Below are 14,518 nucleotides of genomic sequence, written 5' to 3' on the forward strand. Positions count from 1 at the left end.
ATTTTTAGACCCTAACCCGCTCCTAAACCCGAAGAAACCCGACAATATGCGGGTCCAATTTAGGACGGGTCTATGTAGGACGGGACCGGGTTGACCCGAGGGACAATAAATCTGAGACTATTTAATACTAATTATAAAATTTGAAGACAATAACATACTAAAAGGTTACAAGTGAGAACTATTTTTTAGAAGAAAGAGCTTGAAATGATCCAATTCTTGCATAATCTATGTCATAATCTATTGCACTTGAGATGTTTACATTTTATTTGATCTATATGCACGTGTCACTCATTTTGTTTGATCTCTCTTCACTTGTCTGACATGTGCATTACATGATTTTCTCTTGTTAAAGCATGAAAGTGTCCATCTTTTAACCAACATTTATTTAATTAATAAGATAGATGTTAAACATTTTCATATCATCCATATGGTAAGATAAACTTGAGCACCATCTATCACATTTTGACTATTATAACAAATTAAAATTTTATAAAATATATACGTGGGACGGGCCGGGTGGCCCGAATGTCAACCCGAACCCGACCCGACCCGAAGCCAAATAACTCAATGATCAACCCTAACCCGACATCTTTTAATAATCGGGCCGGGTTCAACCCGGCCCGAAAGGCTTGGGCCGGGACGGGTTGGCGGGTAGGGTCGGGTCTTGTACACCCCTAGTTGACTGTTGGAGTCATATTATACGACTATTTAAAAAATATTTTAATTAAAATTCTGATTAATGAACTAATTTTAAGAATTTAATTAATATACATTTTTTTTGCAAATGATCTTATACAAATGTTTTTTTTTTTTACAACTTGGAAAACTATCTAATGCAAATGTGATTTTTATTTTTAATTCTACTATGATCTTTCAAAATTTTAAAAGTCATATGAAACATAGAGAGGTGATTTGTGAGGTTGATTGTTTGGGACTGTTTGAGTCGCTAGACAATGAGGAAAGCTATAGATTTTGCCCTATTTTTCACGATATTAGACATTGGTGCAAGAGGGATTGGAAGGTTAAACTCAAATGGATTGGATTCGCAAGGAGTGCAATGCGGTTGCAGATTGTCTTGCAAAGTTTTGTGTGAACTCGACCATTCTTGGGTTTGCCATCTTGAGAGCCCCACTCGGAGATGCAAATCCTTATTGAGTGACTCGTTTTTAGTTATCCAATTTGTTCTTGTTTTTTTTTACAAAGCATAAATATATATTAATCACAAGCTTTGGGAACAAAGCTCAAAAAGATACAAAGAGAGAGGTGATTAATAGAACAAAAAGTTAACCTCCAACTAGTGAAAATCAGTCCCCAAGGAACCATGAAAGAAAGCTCAATAAACCACCCTATGAGAAAAATACAAATAAACCTACCAAACCCCAAACCAATCCAAGAACTAAAGGAGCCAAGCTATCAACGAGAGAAAGCCAAAGAACAGAGAACACCCCATCGAGACAAATTAAACCAAAAAAGACAGCCTATGTCTACCCTTCAAATTGTGACTACCCTTAGAAAAAATTTGTTGTTGTTGTTGTTGTTTAGTTTTTCGAAGGAGAAAAAAACTTATTTACATTGTAAATGTGTGCTTCATAAATTCCAATTATTTCTCAAAAAAAATTCCAATTAAAATATCATTTTTTAAAATTTTACCATTCAATTAATTTATTTGAATTTTAGTTTATTTCAAAATGTTTAATTTTTTATTAAAAACACGATATATCATATAATTCTAACTTAATGGTGTCTCATTTGTTGAATGTGAAAATATTACTCATGTCTCATGTACTAATCCAATACCCACTTTATTTAATAATATAACTACTTCTTCATCATTCACTCGTGTCCTTGAGTTTTTTACCCAAACGCATCTAACTCTATTTTTTATTTTGTTGTCCCTTTCTTCTTTTGAGCACACAAGTCGCTTGGTGGTGTGTCTCATTAGTGCTCCCTCTATCATAAGAACATCAGCTCCATGTTGCATGTCATTTCTTGTGTCTCCAACGATGTATTCCCTTTATGTGCTTGGGATGGCTTGACGTAATCAGGCAACCTTCTATAGTGTGTTTTCCTTGAGTATACACTCGGGTTGAACTCGGAATATCTTACTCAAGGGTTGTGCCCTACAAGTTGACTTGGTGGGAGAGTACATTGTTATGAGATATATAACATCTCAATTTGATGACTAGTCTCACGATAACAACACAAGTCTTTCCGATATATTTGTCCTCACTCACATGCTTCATCTTCTCATGAGGTCAGTCATCCTAATATTCCTCAAAGATAAACACGCTTAATAGAGTTTTTTTATGATCGAGTTGGGCTAGCTCACAAAAAGAAGATGCACTTTGTTGTTATTAGTAGTACCAAACAAATCTTATACATCTTTCTAAACTGTATAGTCTCGTATCTATATAGTCTCGAAATACCTCTCGTTCTGGTGCAGGATCAATTCAATCATGTGTCCCTTCGCTGAAAAGTCTTCTCAAGAGTCGATCTTTATTTGTGATTTCTCATTGCACTGACGGTCACTCTCAACCCTCATCTGCCCCAGATGCATGGTCTTTTGTCGGTCAACTTCTACTTGGTTCATCCCCGAACGACACGATACTAGGAGAGCTTCTGCTTAGTTCGTCATGGCCGACTTGGTACTAGGAGAGGTTGACTCTAATACTATTTGTTACATCCCGATCTGATGACTGATCACCGTAACAAAATGAATCTTTTCAACTCCCTTGGAGTTTTTTATTTATGATTTGAACTCCCAAAAAGAAGATGTACCTTGTTGTTATAAGTAGTATCAATAAAATCTGATAAGCCCTCATCAGTTGTATAGTCTCATACATATACAACCTCAAAATACATCTAGTTCTAGTGTGAGATCCGTTCAGTCATGTGCCCCTTACAAGCCTTGTTAGGAGTTGCTTCTTATATGCACCATTGCACTGATGATCACTCCCACCCTCATTGGCTCATGATGTCAAAGAGACAAATTGGTGGAAGCTAATGGTCTTCGGTGGTTGTAGGGAGAAAAATCTGGTGTTGGCTAGTTGTTTGGTGGTTTGGAGATTCTAATATTTGGGTTTTGGGGGTTTTCTCTCCAATTGGATTCGGTGAAAGCACAATTGATGTGCGAAGGATAGAGAATTTGAGACATTTCAAATCCAGATGGACCAGATGGGTGGGAGAAGGAAGAAAAAGAGCATATATAATGGAGGGAGAAAGGGTGATAAATAAAGAATATTGCATGTACGATAACAAATTACAATTATAATGAGTGAAATGACACATGATTGTTGATTGATTATGTCAAAATTGATAATATGTATGCAAATACGCATTAATCAGGTCTATCGCAAATAAACAAAACTCAGGTACTAATTGCAAGAACTTTTTATAAAGATCAATTTAGATTGTTGTGAGCCTAAAAATGTAATTTAGCCTATAAAAAATTAAGAATTTCATTGAGATACTTTGAATTGAAAAATATAAGTGGATTTGAATATGTTAACAAATTAAAACATGGCGTAAGGTACATAAAGAAATTATGAGAGGTCCAGAAGGCGACATGCTATGCGGACTACAATAAACTTGTCTATTTGTTTTCATCATTTTCAATAATTTGCGGCAAATAGCCAAATATTGTCATGTTCTTTTGTCCATTTCTGATTATATAGTATACTAAGCAGATTTATGTTATTGTTCGAGTGGTTTAGCTTCAACTAAAATTAAAGGAGTCAAAAAAAAAAACTTCAACATTGGGTGCGCACTTCACATTGACTCTGTATAAAATAAAAATATAAAACTAACTTACTAACTCTTACATGCAAATTCATAATCTTGTAAGAAAAGTTCAGCTGGTAATTCGAACTCCACTTTTTCTGTGATCAAAATCCAACACCAATTGGTAGTTAATTGAAGTGGTATATGCTTATTAAGCAAATTTTTAGATTTAAATATCGTGAATGAAAATAAATCATTGAAAAAAATAGCCCTGTGATATGATTGTTATCGGCTCAAATTAAACAATCTTATACAGACTACAGAGTACCCAAAATTATGACTCTATCGATTTGAGACTTTATTGTTATTCTATTACGTATGTTTTGGAAAATCTTAATCCTTGGTCGGTGGATCTGAGCTTGTTTATCTATGTTTAAAATTCAGTTTTCTTTAAAAAAATTAAGCCATCAGTTGGGAAAAAGATACGGTGTTTGGTTTGAGATGATTTCATGCAGTATAACCATCATTCACTGCCTGTTGAGGATTTCTATGTTGTGATATCAAGTACAACAATGATATATACACACCTCCTTTTTTATATACTTCATTTCCACATATTTTTATTTCTATCTCTCTCCTCTTATCATTTATCACATCTTTCACTTTCTCTCTCTTACTTTTTTCATTTCTTCATATCTCTCCCTCCACCTCGTTCCACCTCATTTTTTAGGTGTCAACAAATCATTATTCATATCAAGTATGTGTTGTAAATCTTAAAATAATAAAAGTAAATAATTTTGAATAGAGAAAATCTATACACCTAATACTTTAATTTAAAGTTTTGAATGAAATATATTTATTATATGCAATCTACTTATAGTTTTATTTTTAATCAAATATGAAGATTCTCACATTTTTAACAATGAATGTGGAGGAAATTTTGGAAAGCAAACCAAGAGGGAAAGAGGTAGCGTGTGTTGGAGCGGTGCCAACCCAAGCAAGCTTGCGGCGGAGGGGAGTTGATGTAGATCCAAGCTGCCCCCTATGTGACGAGGACGAGGGGACCATTGACAACCTATTTTTCCACTGCATGGTTGCGAAAAGCTGCTGGTTTCTAAAGCTAGGTGTGCGGTTTGATCCAGGTGTGTCTTTCATGGAGTTTATGCAACAGGTGCTGCGTGACAAGGAATTGTGGGTCATTGCAGAAGTACAAGCAATGTTGTATGGTTTGTGGGAAGCAAGGAATAAGTGGATTTTTGAGGAAAAATAGGTTGATATTCAGGCAGTGCTATCACGGATTTGCTCCTTGGGTGTTGAGACAGCAAGCACGGCTACGGGACTAGTGGAGAGAAATGGGCACATGGCAACAACACGAAATGGGTTAGGCCAGCAACTTCTATTATTAAGGTAAATTTTGATGCTTCTTTTGGGAGTGATAAGCTTGCTGGCACTACGCCAAAAAAAGGCTTTTACAGCGCTTAATTTTGCCATTTTACAGCGGTTTTGAACCGCTGTAGATCTCGCCGCTGTAAAAGACTTTACAGCGGTTCAAACCGCTGTAGAAGATCCCTTATTTACAGCGGTTTATACTATTAACCGCTGTAAGTTCACATCTTTAACAGCGGTTATCTAACTGAAACCGCTGTAATTAGTCTCTCTATTACAGCGGTTTATTTCGGAACCGCTATAAAAAGGCTTTTTCTTTTATTCCTATATGCCATCACCTACCATGCTAGTTCAGCCATAAAATCAACAATTTCTAAAGCATATCAACCACGTCCTTAACTTCACCTTACTCTAAATCATAAAATTACAAACTATTTTGTATTTTATTGTAAAGAATAGAAAAAAGGAATATGGAATACAGAAAAGAAACTAACCCATAAGCAAGCAAGGTCAACTTAAATATTGGCTAATCAACAAGATGAATGTGACTAGTCCTAAAACACAAGCACAAACACACACACACATGGAGGGTTATACTCAAAAGAGAACTTAGGAGAATGAATATTTTGATCACTGGCAGTTTAACAGTTCTGTTTTAGGAGTATATTTGATCATAGGAAACTACTTAATGGCAGTTGTTTGTCGAAAATAACTGATCATAGTACTGTTATATAAGTTGTTATTTGTAAATTATGGAAAAAGAGTTCTCAGCAGGAGACTTTTGTATTTGGGACAGCAAATGGTTGTATTGTATGTTATTTATGTTGAGTAATACAAATTTCATCAACTTAACTCTAATGCACTATCAAAATACAGGGGAGAGTGTGAGAGACATTATATGCTTAATATTAAATTCTTCAATAACAAAAACTGACCTTTGCGTCAGGTGCTGCCATTGTGTCTTCTGCACCCCAAGGTTGTGAAGCCAGACAGAAACAAAGGGTCCATTTATAACTCTCCAATTCAGATTTTCCAAGTTTATTTCAGGTCCTTGATAAGTATAACAAAGTCTTTGCAAATTAACGGGCTCCACTTCACTGGGATCACTGCTGTCACCTTTGCTGGTAGGTTTTCCAGGGTAAGTAGTTGGCTCCCCATAATCCTCAAACCCAGGTGCAGGCACGAAAGAAACACATCCATTGTATTGCCTCAGATTTATTAATCGACAGAGACCCTAAAGCAGGAAAGCGGTGAAAAAATAAATATTGATGATTAACGTCTTGCACTTAGAAATTATACTAATTGGCAATTGCAATACAAGTTTATGTTACATCTTACAGTCAAGTTCCCCACCAGAAGGTCATTTATGTTACAATAACATATAGAGGTCAGAATCACCCTTCAAAACAGAACTACACAAAATAGAAATTTAACTTTAAGTAAGAAATATTCTCCTAAAAACAAAGGCAAGTGTCCTTAGCCGTGATGCATTTCTCTTAATATTTGGAACTTTCCTCAGAGTCATACACAGACAAAATGGACCCTAATAAAATCAAAGTAGACAGAAACTTGCAGGAAACTGAGAAAAACAAAAGAGAGGGGAGAAAGAATTACCAGTGGACTAGACTGGTTCATCAAGTGCGTTTTGCTATTAGTTTATATCTGATTCTAGTGCTAGATATCAAAAGTGAGATTTTGTAAACTACGTAGCACGTACTTGAAAGCATTCTACAGAAAGTCATATTGTAAAAATACCCGCGAATAAAATAGAAAACTTGCAAATTGCAATTCAATGATTAAATCTTTTTACGGTTTATATTCTTGCCCTCAACACAAGTGTTAACATGATATTCTAACACTAATCCATTTAAGAGACGCACATATTAGTAAGAGAAAAGCATAAATATAAAATGTGTGGTGAACATTATAAAAGGGCTTACTAACATAAAAATCTAGACGAGCACTTCCCATCCACCGATATTTTTCAGATCAATGTCATCTGCAATGAGACCTGAAATATAACAATAGCCTCAATGATATCATATAATAGTTATGTAAGAGTGAATGCATCATCAGAACTCAGAACCATATGTAGCTCCGATTCTGAAACAAAAAAAGAAAAAAGAAAAAGAAACCAATATGCAACATAGGATCATTGACATGAATATGGCTAACAGAATAAGAAAAACTTACAGTACAAACATAAAAAATAAGCAGGGAAGAATCAGTGTTAAATTCCTCCAATTTAAGGGTTGTTTGTTACTTTTTGAACTAAAAAGTGATATGACAAAGTATAAACTATTTACCAGAGGGGAACGGAAAAAGTTTGGATCACTTGCCCGAATGATTAGTCAGAACCAATGAGCTATGGATGAAGTTTTTAGCAAAACTGCAAAAACACCAATGTGTCACACCTAATTATAGAAATCTTGAGATTGTGTTTTCAATGTGAAAGTAACTACAGAAACCCTATCACAACAATTGAAAAGATGAACGAACCTATCACTCCGAAGGGTGAGCTTTACACGAGTGCTTCTGAAACATTAATGGAGAAACATTCAGTAATTAGCATCCAGATAAGAGAACACCAAGTTGCAAACCAAATAAATTCTAACAGACTTAAATCAGAAACAAAGTAAAAGAACCCTAAACAAACAAACCTAACCTTCCGCCACCGTGAGGGGCCAATGTGCAGGGGAGGAGGATGAAGAGGCTAGGCCTTCTCGCAAGGATGCGTTTGGAAGGCGTGGAGAAGAAATTGGAGTCGCTGGCCTTCCTCAGCGTTAACAGATCGAGGATGGAGAACCACTGACGTCAGTTGTGCGGCCAAGAACCTTGAGCCAAAGTGTTGAACGATGAAAAACAAGAGCGGCAGCGGCGCGCCAGGGACGGTGGCGGCACGATGGGGTTTAGGGCTATGTTTGGATTGATGGAACATAATGGAGCGGAACGGAGTGGAATATAATGGAATGGAATGGAGCGGAACGGAATGAAAATCCCAGTCCATTGTTTGGGTATGTTATGATGGAACGGAACAAAGTTACCACTTCATCGTTTGGATAATGGACGGAGCGGAATGAATTATAACTTTTTCATTCCTATATTACCCTTTCTTATATTTTTATTTTATTTTTATAATTTTTCAAATATAATTCTCAAATCATATAACCCAAGTAAACATATTTCTTTCCATTCTAATATTATTTTAATTCTATTATTTTACCTCTTGTCACAGAATTTATTTAGCATTTGTCATTCATTCATTTTTTTATAAAAAAAACTCAAATATTTGAGCTTTGTGGCTGTGACTTTAGCTCTGTGGCTACGTACGACTTTAGCAGGCTCATTAACATTGAAGAGAAATAAAAAACATACCTTGCCAAGAGAAACAATTGATGGCAAAATCTGAAGTAGCGAAAGCAGGAGCTTTTTCACAGTTTAAGCAACGTAAAGGGAGAAGAATGGTGAAAACATAGAATTATGGAGGAAGTTACAAAAGGGTAAAATAGTATTTTAATAATTGTATTAGACATAAGTTATTTTGCTCCATCCCATTCCTCCCAAATTTGGGGGGAACAAAAGTGGGGGAAAGTAGTGGTATGTGATGGAATGTGTGCCACTGAATTCCATCCCTTTCCATCCATTTTTAATTAATCCAAACAAAGGACCTCTTCCTCCATCCCCTCCACTCCATCCCGCTCCATCCCCTTCCACCAATCCAAACGAAGCCTAGGGGTTGAGAGAAGGAGCACAGCGGTTGAGAGAGACTGAGGTAGCAGATCGAGATATAGTGGAACGAAACTGAGAAGGGGATTTGGGTAAAGTTAGTGGGTTCTGCAATTTTACGAAATCAATTGATAAATATTAACAAATCAAAACAAAAGCATTAATCTTATCTGAGCCCAGTGGGAAGTAGTTTTGAAATAGCCTAAGGTATCCGGGTTCGAATCTCATACGAAACGATTAAATCCAAGATTTATTAATTTCTTAATCCGCTCCGTGCTTTTGTTTTTACAGCGGCTGTGATCTGAACCGCTCTTAATAGGGAACATATTTACAGCGGTTTTAAAAGCCTATCATCCGCTCCGTGTTTGTGTTTTTACAGCGGCTGCCATCTGAACCGCTGTAAAAAGGGCGCTGTAAAAGCCCTTTTCTGGTGTAGTGGCGACGAGGAGGGCGAAATTCTTGCAGCAGGCTCTTTATATCCAACTGTGCGCTTTGTCTCCGGTGGGCTATGGTAATCTCATCTCAATTGGGGTTCAGGCGTGTCCAATTTGAGACTGATTCCTACCAGTTGTTCTATGCTTGGAAGAAGGAAACTGAGAGTTCGGTTTTGTTTTATGTTATTCATGACTGTATGAGTTTTTTGGGTTTATTTGACTTTGTTAATTTATCTTTTGTTCGTAGACAAGGAAATAATTGTGTTGATTATATGGCTCGGAACGCCTCTACTCTGTCAGATGTGATATGGGTAGAGGAGGGTCTCCGAGTTTATATTGCCTTTTACAGGCGGATCTTTTGGCTTCTATGCCGGTTTGATTTAATTTGATATTTTGTTTCGTTCAAAAAAACATTGAATATTGTCAGTTTCAAAAAAAAAACATTGAATATTGTCACCATGTTCACAAGCGCAATTCAAATTATTCACATATAAAAAACGAGCCCTCAAAAAATATGATTTCTTTTCAACAACTTAATTTGTATTTGACAGGGTCGACTCAACCCTTAGGCCAGTAAAGCCCTCGTTTTAGGCCCCAACATTTTTTAGGCCCCAATTTTTTTAAAAAACAAACTAGTATATATTTCAAAGGAAATTATCAAAAAATAGACCAATTAAATAACATATTGAGTGCCTAAAAGAATGGATCTATTAAGTGAAACATTTATTTTTAATTAAATTCAATTTATTGAGTATTAGACCACCTTTCATTTGATCTCTTTGAATTCGTCTTAATCTCGAACGTTCATTAAAACCTAATGAAAACTCAAAATATTGATAGACTAGATTTATTTAGAGAACTAAATATCTTAAAAGAAATTATACATGTAGAAAATGATACACCAATTGACATACTTAATTATGTAAAAAATAATTGATTCTTTCTCAAATGCATATATTACTTATACAACAATATAACAATCCTTGTCAGTGTTACTTATGCGGAACGTACTTTTTCAAAATTAAAATTAATAAAATCATATATAAAAGATCAACAATATATCAGTAAAGATTAAATGAGTTGACTTTATTATCTATTGAAAAAGAAACTTTAAAAGAATTGATTATGATAATTTAATAAACGATTTTGCATCTCAAAAAGCCCGAAAATAAATTTTATTTAAATTATTTATATAAAAAAATTAATTTTATAAATGTCAAATTCTTAAAATTCACTTTAGACCTCAATATTGGTTGAGACGGCCTGGTATTTGATAGGTGTACTTCTTAAAAGAAAATTACACTAAGAAAAGAAAAATGGTATCGGTGAAAAAGCTCCCAAACAATGTTTTTTTTTTGCTTTGATCAAGGATAAAGTTGAGACTGTGGATGAACAAAACTAAGCACATGAAACTTAGCTGATAAGCTGACTCCTCTTATTGGTAGGTACATAGTTTCATAATGAATCATAACATATAAATATCCCAAGCTGATATATATTGAAATTGAAATATTAAATATTAATGAGAAGCCCAGAGACATTCCCGGCACATGAGGTCACGGGGCAACAAAGCAAAAATTAAAACCCGGGACCCACCACAACGTAGACGTGTATGGCTAGGATATCCCCCAACTTGTCTTACTCATACCAATTTCGAGGAACCCAATGAACTCATCAACGGTCCCTTTCTTCTCAACGGCTTTTATAAAACATAATCCAACGGCTCTAACCGCTTCGGCGGTTGCCGCCCTACAGTCTTCCTTCCACGGTATTCCAAGGTAGCCGACCGCTGCGGTTGTAGGAGAAATATCGACATGCATGAGAATATATTAATTACTTAAATAATTGCCAAAAAATCATATCATATCATATCATTAGCGGTTAAATTAAAAATTAATAAAAACACGTTGAACGTTTGATCCTGCCATGTATTTAAAGGTGTACCATTAGCATGGTTATGGACGCATGCTTAGAAATAAAGAAAGACCCATCTCTTTAAAGCAGGGTCCTCTTTCATGTTGTTACGTTCTATGATCTGATTTTTTAAGATCAAAGTTTATGTTTCTTATTTCGTCTATCTAAGTATATATCTACTAGCTAGTATCATTTTCCTCTAAGATTTGTTGATAATCACAAGGCAATTGATCTGTTTGTTTTGAAGAAAGATCATAGCCTATTTTGCTGGTTTTTCGTTGTTCACTGTTTGATCCAGATCCAGTTTCGTTTTCAATCATACAATTAACTTAATTACTCGTTCCTTTGCTTCTAATGGATTCTGTTTTGACTCTTCACGCAATGGAACAATCTGTTGCTGCTCCTAACAAGCAAATGAGAATCAAAACCCCAAAGAAAAACAACCGAAGAGGTAATTTCAATTCTAACACCTCTGGCTCTGAGAATTTTGCAGGTCTCTTGAATCCTCCTCTTCTTCCTCCTCCTTCACGCACCATGTCTTTGTCCAGCTCCTTCTCCAAACCACTGCTCTCAGTCTCACCTTCTGTCTTCAATCATCAAAACGGACAGAACCAGAGCCAGAACCAGAACCAACCACCTCTGCTTCCTCTGCCTCATGCCTCTGCAATTTATCACAACCACCAGCCTCTGCTTTCACGAAGCCAGAGCAGCAGCAATATCCAAGGTGGCAGAAGAAACAACGGAACGAAAAACACGTCCCTGACAGCGAAGAAATCAAAACCAACCAAGCGAGAGGAAGCGAACAAGAGATCATCAGCAGCACAATCTCTGATATCCGCTTCCGAGAATCGGTGGGGACCTGACCCGAAAGACCTTCCCAAGCATCTGCCTGTTGTTTTGACCTCGAAGGAGGAACCGGTGGACATGTTTTTAGGATCCTCGGGTTTCAATCTGATTTCGCCACCGCCGAGCAGCTTGCCGCTGCCGAAATTCTCTCTGAGATCGAAGCTCAGCTGCAACGCGGAAGCCTCCGCGGCGGGGAGTGTTGTTGATGACGACGGAGCAACCAATAATCTCCGGCGACTTCTACGCCTTATGTGAAGCTAGCATGAATTGTATGGTAGCTACTTTGTTGGACCACGTTAATTATAACTTACTACTTATATTATTATGTAAATAAGAAGATCAGTGAGGGTAGATTGCTGATCTGGGTGACTGATGAACGTCCCTTGTTTAATTTTTATCTTTTTTTTTTTGAGTTTGTTTGATGAATTTGTGTGCCCTCCATGTTTTTTTGAATTGGGGTGCACATGAATGGTGTGTGTAGTTTCTTTGAATGTGTACTATGCACCATCAGTTAATGTACCATTTCCATATGCAATGTGTATTTTCTCCTTATTTTATGATGATTATTGGCAAGTTTTTATTTGTCCTTTTTTCTGTCAAAGTTTTGTAAGATTAAGGGAAAAGTTAAACACACCTACTGTCCTACAAATTAAGACAATCAAACCTTAAAGAGAGAGAGAGAGAGAGAGCACAACATATACAAAGCTCAAGGAAGTAAACAATACCTTGTCATGTTTATATTTATCACTCTATTTTGTAGAACAAGCAGTGTTTGTTTTGAAGAGCATATGACCAAATTCAGAACAAAAAATGTCGAGAAATGTTAGGCACTGTTTTTTTAGGAGATATGTTCGAACTCAGAACATAAACTGTGTAGAAATGTTATTTTGGCGGTTTAAATGGACATTGCATTAGAAAGAAATTGAACATATATAGAAGAGGCAGACTATGAAAGGGGCAGCCTGAGGTTTTATTGCTTTTTTTTCTGCTCATACCAATTCAGGCATATAACATGCATTAAATCATGACTTTTGATCCAATTTCACGAGTAATTTACTATTTCTATCTGAAAATTTCCAGGTGCATCCATCATACATGTCAATTAAAGAAAGACAACTAGTGTGCTTGCTTTGAGTCAAAAATGGAAAGATACGTATATAAATCACATTTAATTTGATGGAAATGTGCAAATGAATTTTTCAATTTTAGGTAATGTATGGAGCTTGTCTTTCTATCTTTTTTTTTATTAAAAATTCTGTTAAAGATCAAAATAAAAATTAAAAAGTATAGTTGCAAACTTCTTTGAAGCCAAACTACACAACGAGATGTCATCGAATGATAGCTCAAGTGCTAAGAGTTGAGAGACATATGAGTTAAGACGGGAAATGTCTTTGAAACCGTGAAAGAGTGAAATGTATGTATAATTTATCTTTCTGATATTACAAAATAAAACACAACCAGATTTTTGAAAACCAAGCAAACACTTTTTTTTTAAAGATTTTTTATGTTCAATAAAACCAAGTAAACACTAAACAATAGATCAACGCCCGATAGATTATTGTAACTAGGTTTGGACCCAGCCAGAACAGTTTTTAAACCTTCTCCATTTTTTTGTTTTTTATTGGTCAGTTCTCTTAAAAGTGGGTACACGAAAGGGGCTTGATCCATACATTGGCTCATTTTTTGTAATAGTCCAATACGAAAATTATATTTAATCATTTTATAATCTTTGTAGTTATTGACAAAAAAAAATATTTTTAATCATAATCATCTAACGTCATGATTTATTCATATAATCTCATATAAAATGATTATTCTTATATGATACATTCTTATATAACTAAATACAGTAACAAATAAAAGAAAAATAATGTTCGACACTCTAAATAAAAGTATATAAAAACCAAGTAATGTTATAAATAATATCATTAATTGATAAAGTAATTAATTTTTTTGATACAATTAATTCCTTAATACAACATAATGTAGAAATAGTTAATTAAAAAATTAAGTAAAAAGTTAATAAAAATATTAATGAAATAATTATTTCACACACTTTAGAAAATTTAAAGAACTAAATAAATTTAAAGAAAAGAGAGAGCTATATAAATTCATATATTTTCAAATATCATTGACTAAATCGCAAATGATGTAAACACGAAATGAAATGCTAATTTGCTTTTTTCCCCAAAAATGAAAATAGATTCTTAATCAACCACATGAGATCTTGGCAATCATTTGTTTGTCCAACTAATGCTTTGTATTTGTTAATGAAGTGTTCCCAACTACCATTGAGCCTTTTGCTGATTTGATGCTTCACTTTAAAAGTTAAGAATAAACAATAAAAAAATAAAATAAAACGGTGTATGTGGCAGGAAATAAGGATGACATGACAAACTAAGTTTTAATTAATTAGCAGAGAGCAATCGAAGCTTAAGTAGAAGTTTCGGATTTGAGCTGTTATGAGCACAACTGTTTTGAAAAACTTTGCC

At 35.1% G+C, this 14,518-nt stretch overlaps 1 protein-coding gene across 1 annotated transcript; it reads left to right on the plus strand.

Annotated features, from left to right (window-relative positions):
* Positions 1 to 11,220: 11,220 nt before the first annotated feature.
* LOC130727832 (uncharacterized) lies at positions 11,221 to 12,586 on the plus strand. The gene has a single exon (XM_057579090.1). It carries the CDS (start codon positions 11,535 to 11,537, stop codon positions 12,279 to 12,281), a length of 747 nt encoding a protein of 248 aa, XP_057435073.1. The 5' UTR covers positions 11,221 to 11,534; the 3' UTR covers positions 12,282 to 12,586.
* The last annotated feature ends 1,932 nt before the right edge of the window (positions 12,587 to 14,518 follow it).

This window comes from Lotus japonicus, chromosome 1 (assembly GCF_012489685.1).
Source record: "Lotus japonicus ecotype B-129 chromosome 1, LjGifu_v1.2".
NCBI classification, from domain to species: Eukaryota; Viridiplantae; Streptophyta; class Magnoliopsida; order Fabales; family Fabaceae; genus Lotus; species Lotus japonicus.